The following is a 22,588-nucleotide window of genomic DNA, read 5'->3' as shown; positions in this document are numbered from 1 at the left end:
TTTTGTGACCAAAATACAGGACCTGACACTTGGCCCTATTGAAACTCATACAGTCAACCTTAGCCCACTGATCCAGTCTATCCAGATCCCTCTGTAGTGCCTTTCTCCCCTCAGGCAGGTCAACGCTCCCTCCCAACTTGGTGTCATCTGCAAACTTACTGAGGGTGCACTCAATCCCCTCATCAAGATCATTAATAAAGATGTTAAATAGAGGCAGCCCCAGTAACGAGCCCTGGGGGACACCGCCGGTGACTGGCTGCCAATTGGATTTAACTCCATTGACCACAACAAACATTTGCCAAACAAATATCTTGTATTACAGGATGAGAAACTCAAAACCAGCAGTTTCTAGCAAAACTCATTCTTTCACTGAAATTATTGCAGAAACGAGCCAAATAGGATCAGGTGTAACTGCCTTTTCTTTAGCTTGTGCTTTCCTACATAAAAGTAGTCTTGTAAAGTAACTGCAGTCTTACTGAATTTCTTCTTTCCTTATCAGGGAGCTAAACATGCAAACAAACTTGAAGTTTGTTCATACCTCATTTCATGGAGTTGGACATGACTACGTGCAATGGGCTTTCAAGGCATTTGGCTTTCAACCTCCCATTCCCGTACCTGAACAGAAAGATCCAGATCCAGACTTCTCTACTGTCAAATGCCCAAATCCCGAAGAAGGAGAATCTGTGCTGGTATTTCTGCTTTGTCTCATTTATGTGTTCTTGTGGACTTTCCTTCATTTAAATAAGATACTCTGATGAAAAACGAATTGGGGAAGGCACGAAGAGTACCTGGCTTTGAGCTGTGTTAAACTCATCGAGCCATCTGTGTGAGATGTTGGGTTTTTTTCTGCATGTTATGTGTAACTTAAGAGCAATAATGCATTTATTTGGTTTTGTGGTTTTTTTCCCCTCCGTCTTCTCCCACTAGGAGTTGTCACTGAGGCTTGCAGAGAGGGAAAATGCTAAAGTAGTCGTGGCCACTGATCCTGATGCAGACAGACTGGCGGTGGCAGAGCAGCAGAAGTAAGTAATGGGACCTTCTGGTTTATCTCTCCATGGAGAACAGGCTGTGAAAATTGCTGTGCCCCAAAGACACGCACCTTAAAGGCACACCTTCCTGTTGGGACTTAGCTCTGTGGGTATTTTCATAGAATCATAGAATGGCCTGGGTTGCAAAGGACCACAATGCTCATCCAGTTCCAACCCCCTGCTATGTGCAGGGTCGCCAACCAGCAGCCCAGGCTGCCCAGAGCCACATCCAGCCTGGCCTTGAATGCCTGCAGGGATGGGGCATCCACAGCCTCCTTGGGCAACCTGTTCAGTGCATCACCACCCTCACATCTACTTTTCTCTCCTAGACTAGGCAAATAAATGCTGCCTTCGGACAGCTAGCTGTTGTGGTGTCGTTTTATGCTTCCTGCCTTCTTTATGTTGAATAGAAATTATTTTTCTTCCACTAACAGGCCAAAATTCTACTAATTGTGTAAGTAGTGATTTCCTATTGTGCAGGCAGTGTCTGACTGCAGTGTGTAGACCATAGAGATTGCTATACTTCTGATAAATTATAAGATCCTAAGCTGCTGGGAAGTTGACAGTGAGGTAACTAAATGGGTACCTTTGCTTGCTAGCAGAATGCACTGGGCTTGTTAATCATTGAGATGTGAGAAATGTGGAGTCCTCTTGGTAGGGTGGCTTTGTATAGAGCAGCTTGTCAGTAGTGTGCTCAGACTCCTGTTGTTCCAGTGACTGCAGAACATGTCTCCTCCTGCTTGAATCCTCCTGGGGAACCTGAAAGAGCTCTTTTCTGTGCTGTCTGCAGTGGCTGCTGGAAGGTATTCACTGGCAACGAGCTGGCGGCGTTGTTTGGGTGGTGGATGTTTTCTCGCTGGAAGGAAAACTGCTCCAAAGATGCTGATGTGAAGAATGTTTACATGCTGGCGACCACGGTTTCCTCGAAAATTTTGAGAGCAATTGCACTTAAAGAAGGATTCAACTTTGAAGTAAGTGGGGGTTTTGCTGATGTCATCTTGCAGAGTAAAACCTGATCGTAGAATCATGGGAATCACAGAATGGCTTGGATTGGAAGGGACCCCAAGGATCATGAAGCTCCAACCCCCCACCACACACAGGGCCACCAACCTCCACATTTCAGACCAGCCCAGGCTGCCCAGGGCCCCATCCAACCTGGCCTTCAACACCTCCACGGATGGACGGGGCATCCACAGCCTCTGTGGGCAGCTGTTCCAGCACCTCCCCACTCTCTCTGTCAACAACTTCCCCCTCACATCCAACCTCAATCTGCCCTCCTTCAGCTTCAAACCATTTCCCCTTGTCCTGCTCTTATCTCCCCTCTCAAAGAGTTGCCTCCCCTCCTGTTCGTAGGCTCCCTTTAGGTCCTGGAAGGCTGCACTGAGGTCACCCCGCAGCCTTCTCTTCTCCAGGCTCAACAAGCCCAGCTCCCTCAGCCTGTCTTTGTAGGGGAGGTGCTGCAGCCCTCTGAGCATCTTTGTGGCCTCCTCTGGACCCTCTCCAACAGCTCCCTGTCTTTGTTGTATTGGGGGCCCCAGACCTGGACGCAGTACTGCAGATGGGGCCTCACGAGGGCAGAGTAGAGAGGGACGATCCCCTCCCTGTCCCTGCTGGCCACCCCTCTTCTGATGGTTCCCAGGATACCATTTGCACTGAGCAGTTTCTCAGTGTGAATTACAGTGGTATCATTTTGTGGTATCAATTTATGCAAAATCTGCAAGTAGGCTGAAAGAAGTGACACAGATCTTTAATTAATTACATATCACTAAATGCTTTCGTCTTGGTTCTTCTCCTATAGACAAATTCTGGAGATGAGCATGTGCAACTTGATGTTTTTGCTACAGAAATGAAATGCTATTTGATGGAATGGTAACAAACCGTTAAAGGTAGCACGGTGTTCTTGTAGGTGCACCAATCATGGGTAGGTTGTAATCACTGAATCATAGAATGATAGAATGGCCTGGGTTGCAAAGGACCACGGTGCTCATTCAGTTCCAACCTCCTGCTGTGTGCAGGGTCACCAACCAGCAGCCCAGGCTGCCCAGAGCCACATCCAGCCTGGCCTCGAATGCCTGCAGGGATGGGGCATCCACAGCCTCCTTGGGCAACCTGTTCAGTGCGTCACCACCCTCTGGGGGAAAAACTTCCTCCTCATATCCAACCTAAACCTCCCCTGTCTCAGTTTAAAACCATTCCCCTACTTCAGGTTGTAACAGAGGAGCTCTTCCATTATGATCTTTCATGTTCTTCCATTAAGGATGTGTTTGAGTTCTGCAGCCTTGTAGTGAATTTCATTATCTCACTAAATACTGTTCACGTCTATATATTTTTCTTGAAAATTTGCCTGGAAAACAGGTAGAGATTTATAGAAGTCTGTGGTCTCTCTGAAAGCTTCCCTTCTCTGTGCCTTCCTTTTCTCCAAGATCAGCTGCTAAAATGCTGACTGCTTTAGTGTGATTCATAGAACCATAGAGCCTCTAAGGTTGGAAAAGACCTCCAAGATCATCCACCCAACTGTAAGAAGACGAACACGGGCTGCACTTTTCCCTCCCATCACCCAAAACCACTGCTTATAACGTCTGTAACATTTGCTTTCTATGATTGTCTCATCAGGTAAGCACTTCAGGAAGCAAAATCTCTTATCTCAGAGAGAACCAGAGTCTCTCAAGCACACTTATTCCTCGGCTCCACATTCAGCTCCAGTGCAGTACTCATCTGACACTTTGTCTTAGATTCATATTCTGAGCAGAATCCCAGACTTGTCTAATGGTTGTCTTTACCACCTCTATTCTGTTGATCCATTATTGAGATGCAAATTCAGGAAAATGAGTTCAAGAAAAGCATCCTTTAGCTTTAGTGTGTTGGCTCTGCGTCAGACTTTCCCATTGACCCTAAAATCCTGAATCCATCCCCTTTTCTTCTCCCCCTCTCACGTTTTCAATCTGATGCCTCCTTTTTCTTCTGAACTTCCAGGTCTGACACACAGGGTTCCAATTCCAGGAGACCTCCTGGAGGTGGAAAGAGGAGTAGCTGCACTTTATTGCTCGACTTGAAACTGAGTGCTGGAGAATTTGAATGCAGTGCAATCTGTTTTATTTTTCCTATTTCAGGAAACACTCCCTGGCTTCAAATGGATTGGAAGCAGAGTGAAAGATCTCCTGGATAACGGAAAAGAAGTTCTCTTTGCCTTTGAAGAGTCTATTGGTTTGTCTTGGATATCACTTTCAGCTGTTGGGAACTGTGCAGGGGGAACGTATCTAAGAAGTGTGGTCTTGGTTGCTGAACTGCTGTTGTTTCACAGCCTGTTAGCTGAGGTTAAGCACAGGATCTGTTCTTAAGCAATGTAATGTCTTATGGGTCCTCTCTGTGAGGACTTGGTGGCCCAAGGGCTTGCTGCATTGCACCAATATAGCAGGTCCTTCAGGAGCCCAGCACTGCCCTCTGGTAAAATAAAACCTAAGAGACTACGTACAAGCAGCCAAAGGGAAATCCTGGGCAGGTATTGGCTGCCTAATGTGAATAGAATCATAGAATCATAGCATCCTTAGAGTTGGAAGGGACCTTTAAAGGTCATCTAGTCCTGCTGACATAGCCTGGAGTGCTCTGTTGGCCTTGGCAGTCTTGCCAGCACCACCCATTGGTATAGAGCTGTGCAGTGAATGTTTCAGCTATAGGAATTCTCTGCTTCTTCAGGATTAAGAGCAGCTTTTTAGGATACCATATTCATATCCACTATAGCATGTGGAAATGAAGCCTTTACTGAAGAGCATTTATGCCCATACGAGTTCCCATAGAATTCAAGAAAGTTCCAACAGTAAGGAATGAAGATCTTACTGATGTTTATTAGCAGTAACATGATTTCACTCATGTAAATCAGTGTAATAGCGTGCCAGTTTTGTATTCCACAATCATTTTGTTATCCCTAGGCTTCATGTGTGGCACCTCGGTGTTGGATAAAGATGGTGTGAGCGCTGCTGTGGTCATAGCTGAAATGGCAGCCTACCTGGAAACCAAGAACCTGTCGCTAGCACAGAAACTCACAGAGGTGTATGAGACGTAAGTTGCCTTTTTCATTCATATTTTGGACAAAGCTGGACTTCAGGAAAAGAATTCTTTGCAGGGAGGGTGGTTGAACATTGGAACAGGCTTCCTAGAGGGCTGGTTGATGCCCTGTGCCTGTCAGTGTGCAGGAGGCATTTTGTCAGTACACTTATCAATATGCTCTAACTGATCTGCCTACCCCTAAAGTGGCTGATGGTCATTGCAGGTCCCTTCCAACTGAACTATTCTGTCCTGTTCTAAACCACTGGCTTTTATTCCTTTGGAACTGAAACCCTTCCTTGAATGTAAAGAGAGCTGCGAGATGTTTTGAGTAATGCAATCAAATCTGCTTCAGACTCCAAAAATCTGCTTATAAATATGTGTTCCACAGCTGCGAGAAGTGTATTATCTTCCCGTTGCTCCTTTGCTTCCAGGCAGACTTCCCTTAGATGCCAAATGTGCAGAAAACTTCTGAATGTCTTAACTGAAAAGAGTCATCTCCTTGTAGGTACGGATATCACATATCGAAAACTTCCTATTTCTTGTGCTATGATCCTCCAACCATCAAGAGGATATTTGAGAGGCTTCGGAACTTTGATGGCCCTCAGTCTTATCCCAAGTTCTGTGGTGATTACAACATACTGCACGTACGGGACATTACCACTGGCTATGACAGCAGCCAGCCCGATAAGAAGTCGGTGAGTTACAAAGCATTTTGCAGTAGGGCTTCTCTTTTTGAAGAGGTTGAAAGTTGAATACGCCAACAGCTATGCAGGAGGATGTACTATGGCATCTTAGATGGCAGTGTAATTAATGCAGTCTACTAAGATGGCTTAACTGGGGAGAGAACTATTTCAGTGTGAAATGACTTTGCTGTTGTTTTACCTCTTTCCTATAGAATCATAGAATGATAGAATGGCCTGGGGTTGAAAAAGACCACAATGATCACCTGGTTCCAACCCCCTGCTATGTGCAGGGTCGCCAACCAGCAGACCAGGCTGCCCAGAGCCACATCCAGCCTGGCCTTGAATGCCTCCAGGGATGAGGCATCCACAATGGATGAACTTCATTAGCTGGGGTGACTTTGGTGCTCCTGCAACAATTCTGCCATCTAGCGGGTTCCCAGAAGGTGGAATTTCCGTGGGAGTAAGAAACAGTCCACTTATCCTAAAATACTGATCCAGGGGGTAGTTCTGTCTGTTAGGCTGCAATGACTTGTTCTAGCATATTGCCCCGGCTGGTGGATATACAGGACATGCTTATTTAGCTCTGTAAATACTGGTTGCTCTATTTAAACACGAACCAAAGCAACGTATTTGTGTTAGTGGGGGCGCCCCGTAATCGTCTTTTCTTGTCCATGTAGGTGCTGCCTGTGAGTAAAAGCAGCCAGATGATCACTTTCACGTTTCAAAATGGTTGTGTTGCCACCCTTCGGACGAGTGGGACGGAGCCAAAGATCAAATACTACGCAGAGATGTGTGCACTGCCCGAGCAGAGGTCAGTAGCAGCTCTGTATGCAGACATCACAGCATGCCTGGGCTGAAAGGGCACTGCTGAGGCATCATTCCTTCGTGGAAATGGATTCCTGTGCTGCCTCCTCAGAGACCTGAGCCACTCCTGGCTGCTCCAGCCTGCTAATCTGCCTGGGGCATTGAAATTCCTGCTCATATGAGAAACCCTCTGCGGTGGATAAGGCAAAGAACTGAATTTTAAGCATCTGCTGCTCTAGGAGGGTTCATTTATTAACCTAATGGCTCATTTTTTGTGAACTAAAATGTAATGAAGTTGTGCTGCTGCTGGCGAGCATGCTTAAATCCAGGTGGATTCCTACTGTACTTAGGAATCTGCTGTGGTGCTCCAAGGTACTTGATAGTAATTAGATGTCTGTCTCCTCTTTATAGCCACCTGGGATCAGCTTCTTCCAGTTAAGAAGCATTAAATATATCTATATATGTAAAAAAAACCACGGGGGAATGTTTCGAGGGTTGAAGTCAGAAGTGCAGATGAGGAGCTTAGGTTCTCGGTCTGAGATGGAGCAGAAAACTGAAAATAGCACAAAAGGGGCCTTTGAATCAGCACTGGCAGAAATCGAGGATGAATTTATTTCTCACTGCGTGTTTTGTTCAGATTCAGGCAGGCAGTGGATAACAGAGGCCCGACTCCACTCAAATGAGTGTGTGAATGGAGACAAGAGTCCATGCCTGCACAGCTTTCCACAGGGTGCTGAATTGTTCTTTTAAACACTGATTATTGCTCCATGGATTTCTCGCACAGGCACAGCCCATCTTCTGAGGTGTCTTTTAAAACTGTCCTGAATTGAGCAGGGAATAACAGCAGGTCAGAGGAGGGTTGGAGTTCTCCACTCCAATATTCTGAATGGAAGCAATTACCAGAAGCTCCTGTTTATTGGGTAAAAGCTTGTTGGTTGTCTGCTCTATGAACACACACTGTGTATGTGGGCATGGAGATTCTCCATTCAGCTTCCATGAACCTGAAAGTAGGCAAGGTACCATCTGATGAAGAGTAGGATCTGGTTGAGGCAATCAGCGAGGAAGGAGTAAAGAAATATTGCCCTTCACATAAGCTTAACACGTGAGGGCTGGAGTAGTTGAGAGAGGAGCACTTGAGATGCTCTGATGCATCATTTGGGCTTTTGCAGTTCATTCTGGTAAGTCAGAAAAACACAGTGAGCTCTTAATTGCAGTAATACCACTGGTTAACAGCAATTATGATCTGGAACACAAGACTGAAATGTTCAAGCTTCCCTGGTTCAAAGCACAAAATGCTCTTCAGCTGCTTCAAAACACATTCCTTTCTGTAATAGCCTTGCAACTATTTCTTTGAGTTCCAGCTTACTGATTATTCTTAAAGGCTGAGCATTGGGGAAGCCAGTTCTGTTGCAGCAGTTTGGGGTGTTTTATAAGAGGAAGGGTGACCTGAGGGGCAGTGCTGTATGACCGGCTCCATACATGAGCAAAGCAGGAAGAAATAACAAGCCTGCTTTGCCTCTTTGAAGACTGAATTCCTCTTCCTCCAGTGAGACATCAGGGCAGGAAAGGAGGAATGCTTCCTTAAAGGAGTGTGGCAGTGCAACCCTCCTGAACTACACTTTAGTTAAAACAACCTTGAAGGACAGCTGGACTCTGTGTAGAGAAGAGCATGGAGGGTATCTGCCATTTCTGACAGCACAGAGGGTATCTGCCTCTTCTACTAGGGGCAGTTCTGACTTTTCCATCAGTGTATAACCTGTGTTTTGCCAATCTTGCATCATTTTTGCAGCCATTCGTTCTGGAACCATAGTTGACCTCTAGTGGCCATTTTTCCCCATTTAAATTCATTTTGCAATAGTCCTTACCAGGAAAGAGCTTATTAAAGCAAGTAGATCATAGAATCATAGAATCATAGAATGATAGATTGGCCTGGGTTGCAAAGGACCACAATGCTCATCCAGTTCCAACCCCCTGCTATGTGCAGGGTCGCCAACCAGCAGCCCAGGCTGCCCAGAGCCACATCCAGCCTGGCCTTGAATGCCTGCAGGGATGGGGCATCCACAGCCTCCTTGGGCAACCTGTTCGGTGCGTCACCACCCTCTGGGGGAAAAACTTCCTCCTCATATCCAACCTAAACCTCCCCTGTCTCAGTTTAAAACCATTCCTCCTGGTCCTATCACTATCCACCCTCGTAAACAGCCATTCCCCCTCCTGTTTATACGCTCCCTTCAAGTACTGGAAGGCCACAGTGAGGTTTCTCCACAGCCTTCTCTTCTCCAAGCTAAACAAGCCCAGTTCCCTCAACCTTTCCTCATAGGAGAGGTTCTCCAGCCCTCGGACCATCTTGATGGCCTTCCTCTGGACCCGCGAATAGGAAATACAGCAAAGCAAATCCATCCCCCTCAGCTCTTGCTTTTCATTTGGTTATTTTTTGAGTCCTGGTGTTCGTCCGACCTCTGACACCTCTCTGTTCTCTTCCAGCGACAGAGCTGTGCTGGAAGAAGAGCGTCAGAAGCTCGTGGAAGCTCTGATTGAGAACTTTCTCGAGCCTGATAAGAACGGACTCATCTGGCGCTCAGCTTAGCTGTCCTGCAGCTGGTGTTGGAAGGAGCCACTGCGCTGCACCGCATCCAACCAAGGAACCAAGAACAGAACTCTGTTTACTGTGTGCCTGTGTGTGTGTGTGTGTGTGTGTTCAAAACAAGCAGCTGCATTTTTATTCTGTAAGGAAGCAGAGTTCTTTTGTCAGTTGAGGTAAGCAGAGAAGGGTGGAATGTACTGCCTGGAATTTCCCCTGTAGTTTCCCCTTCTTTTGACCAAAGGCTCGCTGACCTTCGCAGCGCCAGCAAACTGCCACAGCAGGGTTAAAACAGTTGGCCTGTGGCCACTGACTCTTGTCTTAAACTGCTTTCAGGTAGCCAGGACGCCTTGGTTGGAAGCAATCACCCCGAGCTGACAAAAAGCTCTGCTTCTTCGTAGCTGTCGTGTGTGTGCGTTGGTGGTGGTGTTCCAGCTCTTACTTCCCCAATCCATTCAAGTAGAGTTCAGTGCTTTGCATACCTGGTTGAGGCAAGTTGCTCCAATTGGACATTTTCCGCTTATTTCGTATCCTTCTGTTGTTGGAGGTGCTCTCCGTGCGTTGTTTCTTTCCTGTGTGTATCCCCAAACACTTGCTGGGGTGTGAAACAATAGTGGCAACACACGCAGTCTGGTTTTTGGGTTACTCACTGCCTTCCTGGGGCTTCCAAAGGGACAGAGACCCATTCACCTTTGGTTAAACTGCCTATTCTGACTGCTGTGGGCTTTATAACCCCTTCTTGTCCCACACCTCTGAAGGGACTGAAGTTACTTTTTTTTACTAAAGGTTTCAGACGTTTAATATCTTTGTATGAAAACACCAGCTGGGGACTTGTTTGGTTGTGATGTCAGCTGTCTATTGAAGGAAACAAAACAAAACAGGGGGAAAGAAAGGAGAGGTGAGATGCAGACACTCTCTGTTATTGCTATCTTTTACTAACTCGTATTATTTGTCACATCTGACAAACTCACTCCTGTTAGAACAGCAGTTTGCCAATACTGTTGCTCTTTTAAGGTGGATTTTTAGCAGCTTCTCGTTGTCCGTTTCCTACCTTGGCTCAAGCAGAAAGCAATCCTGCTCATCACTTCTTTTCTGACAGATGCTGATCCAGAAGTGTGTAGATTTCCCCCAGTTCTGAAGTACAACGACACGTTCAGGAGGAATTGGGTATTGATGATTGAGGATAACATTAGTCAACATAAGCCTTCAAAACGAAGCCAGCCATCTTCTGGACATCTATCCACTCACTGCACAGCAGCTAAACAAGAGGAACAGATAAACCCAAGCACTCAGGTTCTGTATTGAAGGTTACGTGAGGGGAACCCAGGAGGCACTGAGGTTAAAGGTGCTGTTTTGCCACTGTTGTTGAACCCCCATTTGCCCTCCACCCCATCGTGCCCTCTTTGTGGCTTCGTGTGCATCGCATCCAAACGGCTCTGAGGAGCATCGGGTGTCTGCATCTGTGCAGCGCGGGGTGTTGGTGCCCACAGCAGCTTTGCACTATTAGCCGTGGGTGAGGGTGTGAATGTAGGTGTGCTGCAGAAGGTCTGTGTCGCACAAATTCTTGCTGAGCGCCCCTATTTATTTATTTGTTATTGTAAAGGAAAGCGTTCCCAAATGGTTCCGCAACCGAGCGAAGTGTATCCGATGCCAAAAGGTTGGGTTGTTTCTTTTTCCCCTTCTTGACTGCACACGTGGCTGATTGCACACGTTTACCCTGGGGTGTGCTCACTGCTCTGTGCAGCTCTGGGGAGGTGTCAGTGGTGTGATGCCATATCCCCACCGCAGGGCTCAGCTCTGGGTCCTGCCCTGACCTGAAGGAGCTTCTGCCCCCGGGCAGCACACTCTGATTTTGACTTGAGCATCTCCTGGCAGTTCAGATGAGAGCAGCTCACTCGTGTTTGTATTTTCCATCAGCATCCTTAGCAGCTGGGTGCTGCTCGTGGTGTGAATTGCCTGCACTGAACGTACAGCACCAGGAGTGCAGTGCCCGGGACTCTCCTCGTCCGTAGGTGAGCAGTAAGCTGTAGTTGTAGAAGTGCTTCTGGAAATGACAGGCACAACATACTGAATGTATTTTAAGGGTATCATTACTATTGCTGTTTGTAAACTGCTGCTACCATTGTTTTCCTGTACCACGTTGAACCGTTGGATGTATTTATACCGTTCTACTTGAGGAACTCTTTCCTCCCTGTCCCCTCATTGCTCTGACTGTGAAGGACTGTAACTCTCCCGTTGCATTGCCCCGTGACTGTGTCAGAGTTTGTTGGACTTGTGCACAATCTCCTTTCAGCTCTTGGCTGTTCTTTGCTGCCTTCCAGGCAAGAACAAAGGCTTTCCAGGCTCGAGCAGGAAGCGCTGTTCGAACAAATGCATTCTGATTATTGTTTACGAGGCTTCCAGTCACAGTGCACCTTTTGTACAGCTGCAGCCATCAGCTTGACCTGCGATCCAGCTGCCCGTGGTTTGTGTTTGTAGCATTTAGGAGGGCTTCTTTTTGTCTTTTCTCTGTATGTTGGGACAGACTCGATCTCTATCTCACTCGGGTGCGTGGCAGAACTCTATTTCCAGGGTCTTGGAGGGGATCTGTGTAAGAACAGGAGACTTGCCAGGCAGAGTTTGGTGTCTGTGTGATAGAGCTTGCAGCCAGCTATTTTATTCTAGTAGTGATGCAGTGTCCAGTCTGTGATTTACATAGCTTCAGGTGGTATTCATGTCTCCCTGCAACTCTAGAAGACACTTCTTACCGTGGCGTGAGTGAAGCAAAGGAAGGAGCGTGTCTGACATGGCAGGGTTGCATTGGAAGCCCAAATGCAGCTCTCACTGCAGCTGCACAGCCCTGCTGTGTCTGTGGGCCTGTCTGCTTCCCCTGCCCTTCCTGCAGCATGGACTCCAGCAGCAGAGAACAGTGCAGGAGCTGCAGTCCTGTCTGTGTAGGTCTCCTGATGCCCTCAGTGCCTCAAGAGGGAAACCCCTGCTTGCATCATTCACCCAGGAAACAGTTAAAATTCGGTCTTTTTCAGTTTCAGACACTGAGGTGAGGTGCAGAGCACTCCAGAATTCACACTCCCTGCTCCAGCATTGCTCGGGTAGCACCTCATGCCCCTCTTTGGCTCCTGAGGGTTTCAGTTTGGTTTAGGAACGGGCCTGTTTGCATGGTGAGCCCTGGATTCAAGTCTGGATGGCAGATTCCTGCCGTTGCCTGCTCAGTGGCTTTGTATGCAGGGTAGGGAAGCAGCCAGAGCTGCACCACTCTTATCAGGAGTCCCAGGGAGTTCTGCATCCGTGCCCTCATTATCCAATGTCTGTTCTGTACAATTAGGGCATATGACCGAGTGAGAATTTGCACTTTTCTGAAGTATTTCTGTGTGTATTGCTACGTGGATTTAGCTGAATGAAGTGTTACAAACAATAAACTATTCTCTTGGTAGTCGCAACCCTTGGCGTTTCATCAGTGTTCTTCAGCTGAGCTTCGTTGCCCCCAAACAGAGCTGGTCTTTGCCTCGGTGCAGGGGGGGTATGGGCTGAGAGCAGCACAGAGGGGGTGGGAGGTCCCTGCAGGTGGGATTCCAGCTGCAGGTGGGTTCCCGTTCCCCGCAGCCCTGAAGGAGCAATGTTTCCTAAAGCTGATCCAGTGTTTCCTAAAGCTGTGCCCTGAACTCGGGAGGAAGAGAATTGATGTCAGAGTGCGACCCGAGGCGGAGGAGGGAGCAGCAACCCAAGGGCTCTCCGGTGAGTGATACAAATGGAGAAGTTCCTTGTGGGTCATGTATGCATTTAAGCATGCTTAGGTGGACGGCTGGGGCTGTGGAGCAGATGGGCAGAAGCCACAGCACGTCCAGGAGGGTTCCTGCATCCTCCAGGGATGGCTGTGCACTTCATCCCCAGGAGTTCTGCACCAATCCATGCTTTCTTCTCCTGTCTGGACTGTCGTCCTCCCAGCTATCCCTCATTCTCTCTGCATTATGCCTTGTGCCGCTCTGACAGTGCGATGTTTGCTTTGCAGGGAGAGATTCCAGCATCCCCTGCAGCTCTCTGGGTGCAGAGATGGGGTTCTGTGTGGGCAGGGGGCAAAGGGAGCAGCAGAAGGGGCCGGAATAGGGACAGCAGGAGGGAGCCGAGTCCATCCCCAACCACCTGCAATGGCACGAGCGGGCGCTGGGTGTCCCCACCTGCCCATGGCCGGGTCCTCGGGGTGCAGGGACGGCAGGGCTGGCTGGGTTTGAGGGGCAGGGAGGGCAGGACTGCTCTGCTGATCTTACCTCCTCCAAACCGTTCTCCTCCAGCTTTCTCATCTCCGGGATTCCCACTTCCTGCAGCACTCTCATCTCCAGATCCCCCGTCTCCTCCAGGAGCAGCACCAGCCCCAAGTCCCTGCCCCGTGCCTGAGAGCACATGTGGGGTTTTGGGGGGGATCAGAGCATCGTGTGGGGACACACTGAGGCTGGTGAGTCCCAGCAGTGCCTGGATTCACATTCACACCTTGGCAATGTAAATGTTAATTGAGTAACCTAATTAATGACCAGCATGCCAGCCCACATGGCTCTCCGTGGGCTGACACCCATCTCCCCAAGCCTGTGTTCTGTGGTTTTGTTCCCCTGTCAGCATGAAAGGGGACACAGGTGCTGCTGGGACCAGGGTTCACATATCCTCATGGTCCAGGGCAAGGAGAACCTTAACGTAGTCAATGAAACAACTCTCAAGGAGAGGGAAATCTGCTTTGTTGCTGCATGGATCTGTTTGCAATAGGTCCCCAAACCCTGGTCCCTGAGTCTTCGTCCTGCAAGGGATGGAGCTCCTGGAGTGTCCCCAGCTCCTCACCGGGGGATCAGCCAGGTGGGTGCAAGGGTTGTGTGGGAGATGGTTGCACAAACCCTATGGAAACCCACCTGAGAGGCTGCCAGTTTGGGCCATCCCAAGCCAAAGGTCTGCCCTTCTGTTCCACAAACCTGTCCCATGAGGATGGAACAGGCTGGTCCTGCCCATCCAAAGCAGCATCTGCAGGGGTTTAAGTTGCAGGTTCTCTACTTACACCTTACCGAGATGATTTTGGTTCCTCTTCATAAAGGATAAGGAAACCTCCCCAAGAGACCCCACCTGTCCCCATTGTGCCAACAACGTGCTTGAAACAGCCTGGAACACAGATTATTTTGGAAGATCATCCAGATGGAGGCTGATTATGGGAGACCCATCCGTCCCATCTGCTTGAGGAAGGCACTGGGGAGACACGAGCACACCGAGGAACCCACCTCCAAGGAACTCTCCTGTCAGGTTGCTTTTATTTTGGCACTCATGTTTTTGGTGCTTTGATGCCCTTTATGGGTGAAACAGAGGGATTTCCACCCAGGGCACTGATGTCTGGGGGGCTCTGTGGGCTCAGACACCCAAGGGATGAGGTGATTCCATGCTGGGACACCAGGACGTGGGGCTGGGGGTGCCCTGGGGTGCAGGGGGAGCCCCCAGGGTTCAGACCCCTCAGCCCTGGCTGCCAAAGGGGCAAATCTGTCTCAGTACTGATGGGGACTCATCACTGAGCTGAGCGTGCCAGTGCTCAGCAATGCTTGGAGGTGGCAGCTCCCATCCCTGGCCTTATTAATCAGAAGGGCTGGGCCCTGGGAACATGGCTACTAACGACCCTTGGGGAGGCAGCAAAATGGGAATACGAAAACCCATAGCACTTTTCATCCAATTTGTCACCGTTTCCATTTTCCCTTCCTGAGCTGACCCCAACAGCAGCACAGCCTCTGTACAAATACACGGACGGGATCCAGTGCCATCCCGATTTCTTTGGGATTCACTCAGTTCCCCAGCACAGGGGCTGTGTCCTGTCAGCTGCAGGTTTGGGCTCTGCCCCTGTGAGTGCCCCAAGAGAGAACAGCAAAGCACAAACCCTGCAGTGCCATCAGGGACGTGGTGCAGGTGAGCTGCTGGGCTTCTGTGCTTTTTTCTGCCTGAGCCCCTCACTGCTCTCACTGCAGGGAGACCCATGGTGCTCCCTGCAATCCAAACATCTCACAGCAGAGATGTGGCCACCCCACGCAGCCCTGAGCACTGAAAACACACAGGGACAGTTGGGAGAAAAAAAAAAGACAGGAGAAGAACCAAATCTGGGAAACCACAATGGGTCTCAAAGGCTGCGTTCTCTCAGCACAAGTCCAAGTTTGTGCAACCAGAAAGGTCATTCTGAGCCTGGGCAAAAATGGTGCTTCCTGCTTTGCCTCCTGCATTACACCCTTCATCTCCTCCTGCATCTCTGCTTGCATTCCCTCCTGTGTCCCCTCCTGCATCCCCTCCTACATCTCCTCCTGCACCCCCTCCTGCTTCCCCTCCAGCGTCCTCTCCTGCTTTTCCTCCTACACCCCCTCCTGCATCTCCCCCTGCATCTCCTCTTGCTTTCCCTCCTGCATCCCCTCCTGTTTCACCTCCTGCTTCATCTCCTCCTGCATCCCCTCTTGATTCTCCTCCAGCATCCCCTCCTGATTCCCCTGCATCCCCTCCTGCTTCACCTCCAGCATTGCCCTCCAGCATCCCCTCCTGATTCTCCTCCTGCATCCCCTCCTGCTTCACCTCCAGCATTGCCCTCCAGCATCCCCTCCTGATTCTCCTCCTGCATCCCCTCCTGCTTCACCTCCAGCATCTTCTCTTGCATCCCCTTCTGTTTCCCCTCCTTCATCCCCTCCTGCATCCCCTTCTGCCTCCCCCTGCCACCCCTGCACTCTGAGGCTTCAATGCTCTCAATTTGCAAGATCCCAGCAATTAAAGCAGTTGGAGCCAGCGCCCTCAAGTTCCTGGGGCAGGAGGAAAGCCCTGAAGAGAAAGATCCTCCCAAGACAGCAGGCTTCTGCTGAAGCACCCAGGACACTCACTTGGACTCGCAGCACTGTTTTCCTGCATGAATACAGCTAAGTGCAGCCCCACCCCTCTGCACCAGCTCCACTGCCCCTATCAGAGGGCAAATACAAAGGGAAAAAATGCAAAGTAATGGGATGCACGGGATGGAAATAATTGCTCTAACTCTTGGCAAAGTTCTGCAGAATCAGCTACCCAGTGTGGGAGCTGCGTACACACAGAGGGGAGCAAAAAGCCCAGAACCCATCACAGCTGCTTCCTTCCTCATTTACCAGCCTGACATGCTGGGTAACAGCTACTCCCTGCCAAACCTCACCAGGGCTCTGAGCATCCCAAGCCCAGGCACCTCCAAACATCCAAACCCAGGCACTGGCACCAGGGGCACAGCCCACTCCTCAGGCTCCAAGCATCCCAGACCCAGGCACATCCTTGCATCCCAAACCCAGGCACTGACACCAGAGATGCAGCTCAATCCTCAGGCTCAAAGCATCCCCAACCCAGGCATCTCCTTGCATCCGACACCCAGGCGCTTTTGAGCTTCCCAAACCCAGGCACCGTGGATTCAGCCCCATCCTCAGCCCTCCCTGGCTCAGCACACAGAAAGGAAAACCCCCATGGACTGAAATGCAACCAGCTCAGCCCCGTACCGAACTTCAGCACTGTGCCACGTTGCACATTCATTTGGAATTGCCATGAGTGGCAGCCCCACAGCAATGCCCACAGCTGCTCTGCAGGCACAGGTGTCTCATGAGTGATGGAACAAAAATGCTCGAGCAACCCAAATTGCTTTGGAAACCCACTACTGGGATGAACTACTGAGCCCCTGCCTTGCTCACAGGGAGGACTTAGGGCTGAGCTCCATGCACGAGTCCTGCAGAGCTGCTCTGCCTCCCCACTGCCCCCCAGCAAAAGGAGTTTCCGAGCCCGATGAAATTCTGCACCTCAAGGAGCGATTGGAAATCCGACCATAATGGCACTGCCTGAGCTGGACGACGTTTGGGAACCACTCTATAGAAAGCAGACGCTACAAGGGATGCAGCTTTTGGTATATTTGCTCTAGGATATAGTAACAGGCACGGTTCAAAGCAAACACGGGCAGGTGCATGGGAGCCGGAGCTTTGGCTTTGTTCATTACGATGATGTGCTGAGACAGCCGGGGCTGGGAGAGGGGTTTGAGGGCAAAGGAGCTGCCCCAGTGCCCTGGGGACATGCAGGCACCTGCTGGGGTGATCCCTGCGTGGCTGTGTCCTTTTGTGCCTGGGAAGAGATGGGGATGTGGTCCGATGGGAGGAGGTTGGGGCTGGGAGAGCTCAGGTGGTTCGTGGGGAGAGCAGAACGAGAAATGAAAAGGGGGGAAAAAAAAAGAGAGAGAAATCAAGCAAAGTTCTTGCATTAGTCAAATAGAAATCTAATAGGAAAGAGCTGTACATGGTCAAAGTCGAGTCCGGGCTCCGGGAATGTCCAGGAAAGGTTCAGATATGGCTGCTGCTCCCCGGGATGTGTGCAGTTCACGCTCATGTCTGCAGTGCAAGGGAGCTGGGATGGGGTGATGTCCGGGGACCGGCTCGTCACCATGGTGAACCCATGATCGCCCCTGATCCCAGCACCTGCATGGGGACAAGTGGATGGATCCAGAGATGGGATGGAGCAGGGCTGAGCTGGTCCGGAGCCCCAAGGGATGATGCTGCCTGCTCGGACGCAGCCCAACAGGAGCACTCACAGCATCCCTAGGACCAGTTCTTCCTCCAGAGCCGCACCGTGGCAATGGGATGGGGACCAGGAGGGCGCTGGGGATGGAGTCAGCTGGAGGGAGGACATTGTGATGCCATCATAGCCCGGGCTGAGCCGGTCCGGAGCCCTCCAGGAGATGATGCTGCCCACTCGGATGCAGCCCAACGCGCACCTTGGATCTCTGGAGCAGCACCGTGGCAACGGGATGGGGACCAGGAGGATGCTGGGGATGGAGGCAGCTGGAAGGAGCATCTCGGGGTGCCACCAGAGCCCGGTGATGTCAGAGCCCCGGGGTGCCGACGGCGCTGGCACGGCGTGGGTCAGCGTCCTGCTCGTAGCGGTAGTGGTAGCCCTCCATCTGATCACGGCAAGCTTCCCGCAGGTTGTGCAACCAACGCTTGATGCCGCGGCGGTTCAGGTAGAGCACCATGAGGAAGACGATGCCGATGAGGGCCAGCACGATGCCGAAGAAGACGTAAGAAGCTGTCTCCAGCTGTCCGGCCTCGCCGCCCTCATCGGCCGTGCAACCCAACCCTTCGGGCCGCAACCTCAGCACCGCCGTCCCGCGCAACGATGGAGGTTTGGAGCACTGCAGGCTCCGCGCATCGGACACGCGGGCGGCGGACGAGCGCAACCAGGCGAGCAGCGGGCGCAGGGCGCAGTCGCATTGCAGCGGGTTGGCCCCCAGTGACACCCGCAGCCCCCTCAGCCCCGGAGCCTCCAGGCTGAGCAGCTCGGTGGACGTCAAGCGTTGCAGGGAGTTGTTGCGGAGATCCAATTCCTCCAGGCCGGTGGGCAGCAGGGAGGCCGGCAGCGCCCGCAGCCCGTTGCCCGCCAGCTCCAGGCGGTGCAGGCTGAGGTTGCGCATGGCGAGGGCGAGCTGCTCCTCCAGCGGGGCGGCCAGCAGCGCCTGGTTCAGCTGCAGGGTGCGCAGCAGTGGGACGCCGGAGAAGGCGCCGGCCGCCACCGAACGCAAAGGGTTGTGGCTGAGGTCGAGGGTCCGCAGGGCCGGCAGCCCCTGCAGGGCCATGTCCTCGATGGTTTGGATGTTGTCGTGGCGCAAGCGGAGCAGGCGGAGGTCGGGCAGCGGGAGTGGGGCGAAGGCGGCGCGGTGCAGCACGCTCAGGTTGCTGCCGGAGATGCTCAGGTTGTGCACCGAGGTGGGCAGCTCCCGGGGGGGTTCGTCCAAGCTCTCGTAGCGGCACTGCACCAATTCCGGGGTGGCCACGCAGTAGCAGGCGGACGGGCAGCCCCCTGGGGGGGCGGCGGCGGGGGGCACGGCCCAGGGCAGCAAGGCGAGCCCCAACCAGGGCAGCCCCAAGCAGGGCAGCCCCAGCCCCGCCGCCCGCCGCGTCCTGCGGACCATGCCCGGCGCTGGAGCATGCAGGGGCCGGGGGGGGGAGGGGGGGCTGTCTGCCTGCCTGCTCCCCCCGCCCCGGGGTCCGCTGCTGCTGCTGCGGAGTGCGCTGCCCCGAGAGCGGCGGCGTCTGGTGGAGGAGAGCGGGAGCGGAGCTGCCCAAATGGGGTGGGGGGGAGGGAGGGGAGGAGGAGGGGGGAAAGAGGAGGAGGAAAGGCGGATGGATGGATGGATGGATGGATGGAAAGGGGGGAAGGAGGAGGAGGAGGAGGAAAGAGGAAAGGAGGATGGGGAGGTGAGAGAGGAGGAAAGAGGAGAAGGAGGAAGGCGCAGAAAGGAGGAGGAAAGTGAGAAAAGGAGAATGAGGAGGAGGATGGAGAGGGGGGAGGAGGAGGAAGAGGAGAAGGAGGAAGAAAGAGAGGGGGGAAAGAGGGAAAGGAGAATGAGGGTGAAGAGGAGGGTGGAGGAAGGAGGAGAAAGGTGAGGAAAGGAGGAGGAGGAAGAGAGGAGAAGGAAGAGAGGGAGAAGAGGGAAAAGGAGGAGAAAAAGAGAATAAGGAGGTGGAGAGGAGGAAAAATGTGTAATGAGGAGGGAGGTGGGGGCTGGCGGAGCGCAGCGGGCAGCTGCCGTCGGAGGTGCGCGGTGCCGCTGCTGCCCGGCTCAGCTCGGCTCGGTTCGTCCCGGCTCGGTTCGGCTCCGGGCTGCCCGGAGGGGGCTGGCACGGATCCCTCCCGGCTCGGGGAGGACTGCGGGGCTGTCCCGATTCCCTTCGAACCGCAGGAAGGGTTGGGGCTGTCCCGCTCCTTTTCCAGCTCAGGGAGGATTTGGGGCTGTCCCGATCCCCATCCCAACCCCGGAGTTGCCGGGGCTGCCCCCACTCCCCACACCCATCTCCTCACAGCACCCCTGAGCTGTGCAGGTCCCTGTGCCCCCACTTTTGGGGGGGGGGGGGGGAAGAGAGGGGGTGGCGGCGCGGGGTGCAGCCTCCGATGGACACGAAGGGCTTTAGGAGATGCCATCACTTTTGTTGGGCAAAGTCCAGCTGGCGTCGGGCTCCGTCACCTCCTCCCGGCTTCGTTCCCCTCCGTATGAAGCTCTTCCCCCCGCTGCAAACCTCAGCCCGTGCAGACTGGCATTTTTTCTCTCCAATTTTATGTTGTTTTTTTTTTTTTCCCTGCCCTTATCTCTCACCTTTCTTTTTCTTTTTCTTTTTTTTTTTCCCCCAAAGGATTTTTCCCCATTGGGATTCCCTCTCCCCGAAGCTCTTCCGGATTCTGCAGGGGCAGGTTTTGGATGCTGGCATGATCTGATCCTGCTCCATCTGCTCCTGGCCACCCTACACCAGGATGGACAAATCCTAGATTTAAAGTGACAGTGTCCAACAGCAGACCGAGGAAGCCAGGAACTCGTGGGAAAGTGCACTTGGAACCCCTTTGAACGTGTAGACGTGGTACTCAGGGACACGGTTTAATGGGCAATATTGGTCTTAGGTGGGCAGTTGAACCTGATGATCCTAGAGGTGCTTCTAACCTTAATGATGATATGATTCTGTTCTATGAAGACTTTTTGGCATTAAGGCAATGAGATCTGATGCCACTGATGTGGGGAGCCAACTCACAGAAGGGGCATTGCTCACCATGCCATGTGCCCACAGGAAGCCCCATATTCCCCCTCTTTTACTGTCTCCTGCTGCTGCCAAGTGAGGCTGAAGGCTCTCCTTCTCCTCCCCATGCACCTCAGGTCTCCAGGTCTAATCCTCAGTGTATCTTTACTACCTTTTCCTTGTGGTTTGTTTGCAGTGCTTTGAGTTGAGTTGAGTTGGGTTGTGTTGAGTTGGGTTGTGTTGAGTTTATTTGGGGTGGGTTGGGTTGGGTTGAGTTGAATTGGATTGAGTTGAGTTGGGTTGAGTTGGATTGGGTTGGGTTATGTTGTGTTGTGTTGGGTTGAGTTGAGTTGAACCAGCCTTAAATTGGCTGTTAGCAATCAAAATAGTGTCACCCTTTGCCCCCACTGCTATGTAAGGTGGGAGGGAAAGTTCCAAAGACACAATGTGTGGTTTAAACCAAACTCATCTTCTGGCCTCTGCATCTCTCCTGGGCGTGTTTTCAATTCTTCCTGCAAAAGTACAAAGACAAAATTGCTTTTGGGTGGGGAAGGTCCTGCAGAGCCTCATTTTGACAGTTGGACTTGCTGATCTTCAGGCTCTTTTCCAATATGATTCTGCTATTCTATGCCTTTGGAAACACGGATGCTGAAAACCCCTCAGGGTTTTGCTCCCAGCCCTCAACATTTCTGCTCATTGACCCGGGGAGCTGGGTAGAACTGGATGTATTATGTTAGTTGGTGCATATTTTAAGATGGTGTCAAAGATTTGACATTTAAACACTACAGGCTTGCAAATACTCACTGGAACAGGTTGCCCGAGGAGGTTGTGGATACCCCATCCCTGCAGGCATTCAAGGCCAGGCTGGATGTGGCTCTGGGCAGCCTGGGCTGCTGGTTGGTGACCCTGCACATAGCAGGAGGATTGAAACTCGTTGATCATTATGGTCCTTTCCAACCCAGGCCATTCTGTGATACACCTGCGGGTGCATTGGGGCATGATGGGGTTTGCAGGGCTGTGGAGATGGAGGGGGAAGCAGCACTGACATACCAAGCACACCCCAGAAAGTCAGAAAGTGTTTTTTTCTTGCTCCTTTTTAGGGGATCCGGAAGGCACCAACATCACATTTCACACCAGACAATGGAATCCCATTTCCTCCAATGCTTCACTGTGTTGCACTGAGCACAGGCTGTGGTTCAGTGGGTGTTGGGAGCGAGTGCTTTGGGTGCCTGCAGCCTGGGTTTGGTGTGTGTCCATCAGATGCTGCAGCAAACCAGCAGGAAAGAGGCACGTTTGGAAATGCCACAAAGGCAGGAGGGAGAGGTGGTCCCTCTGCCTTTGTCCTGGCTACAAAGGCATTGGGTCAGTGGCACTGGGGCTGTGTTGAACCACACCATTTATCCGAAGGAGAGGGGACCTTTTCCCCAAGTGTCTGCCGAGCGCCGTGCATGCTGGTAATGCTCTATAAATACATTAGCAATAAATAATGAATAACCTGGACGGGCATTAAAATGTAAACAGGAGGTGAAGGGCTCTCTCCCATTACCGGTCCCCCGGGACCCGCACTGCCCTCTTTCCAACTCCTCCTTGATGCCATTCCAACTGCAGAGCCCTTAGTCACAGCCGTGACAATATCATAGATCAGTGGCTCCATCGTTAAGAAAAACAAGCCGAAAATAGTCCTCAGGGCACAGCCTTCCTCCCGACGGTGTGCTGGATTTCCACGCATCAGCATTTTTCCCCGCTGACCCTCCCAAGGAGTCAGAGTCCTCTCCAGCGTGCCCTCCATTTCATGAGCTGTGTGATCTTAGGGGGGGGTTGTCCCCTACCGGGTGTAGGGGCAATGGGGGCTGTCACATGTCACCCATCCCGTGGCTCTGGTCTGGCCCCAGTGCTGCAGGGATGTGTGGG

The 22,588-nt window shown here is 51.7% G+C and overlaps 2 protein-coding genes across 3 annotated transcripts in view; one reads left to right on the top strand and one right to left on the bottom strand.

The window, feature by feature from the left end:
- The window catches only part of PGM2L1 (phosphoglucomutase 2 like 1), a 39,332-nt gene extending 26,758 nt beyond the window's left edge, over positions 1–12,574 (top strand). For both annotated transcript variants that reach the window (XM_001233128.7, XM_040659152.2), the window contains 8 exons: positions 500–689; positions 928–1,022; positions 1,819–1,999; positions 4,139–4,232; positions 4,955–5,084; positions 5,578–5,767; positions 6,433–6,566; positions 9,041–12,574. In XM_001233128.7, the coding sequence (XP_001233129.2) occupies positions 500–689; positions 928–1,022; positions 1,819–1,999; positions 4,139–4,232; positions 4,955–5,084; positions 5,578–5,767; positions 6,433–6,566; positions 9,041–9,143 (1,117 nt within the window). In that variant the 3' untranslated portion in view covers positions 9,144–12,574. The remainder of the gene's footprint in view (positions 1–499; positions 690–927; positions 1,023–1,818; positions 2,000–4,138; positions 4,233–4,954; positions 5,085–5,577; positions 5,768–6,432; positions 6,567–9,040) is intronic.
- A 4,446-nt stretch (positions 12,575–17,020) lies between these two features.
- Positions 17,021–19,209, bottom strand: TPBGL (trophoblast glycoprotein-like). The gene has a single exon (XM_004939022.5). The coding sequence runs from the start codon at positions 19,081–19,083 to the stop codon at positions 17,998–18,000; it is 1,086 nt and encodes a 361-aa protein (XP_004939079.3). The 5' UTR covers positions 19,084–19,209; the 3' UTR covers positions 17,021–17,997.
- Positions 19,210–22,588: the final 3,379 nt, after the last annotated feature.

This window comes from Gallus gallus, chromosome 1 (genome assembly GCF_016699485.2).
Source record: "Gallus gallus isolate bGalGal1 chromosome 1, bGalGal1.mat.broiler.GRCg7b, whole genome shotgun sequence".
NCBI classification, from domain to species: Eukaryota; Metazoa; Chordata; class Aves; order Galliformes; family Phasianidae; genus Gallus; species Gallus gallus.
The sequence above is the reverse complement of the archived record's forward strand: the minus strand, read 5'-3'. Positions and strand labels throughout refer to the sequence as shown.

Excerpts from the sequence above, each read along its gene's own strand:
- TPBGL (XM_004939022.5), bottom strand. The coding sequence starts at position 19,083 with ATGGTCCGCAGGACGCGGCGGGCGGCGGGGCTGGGGCTGCCCTGCTTG.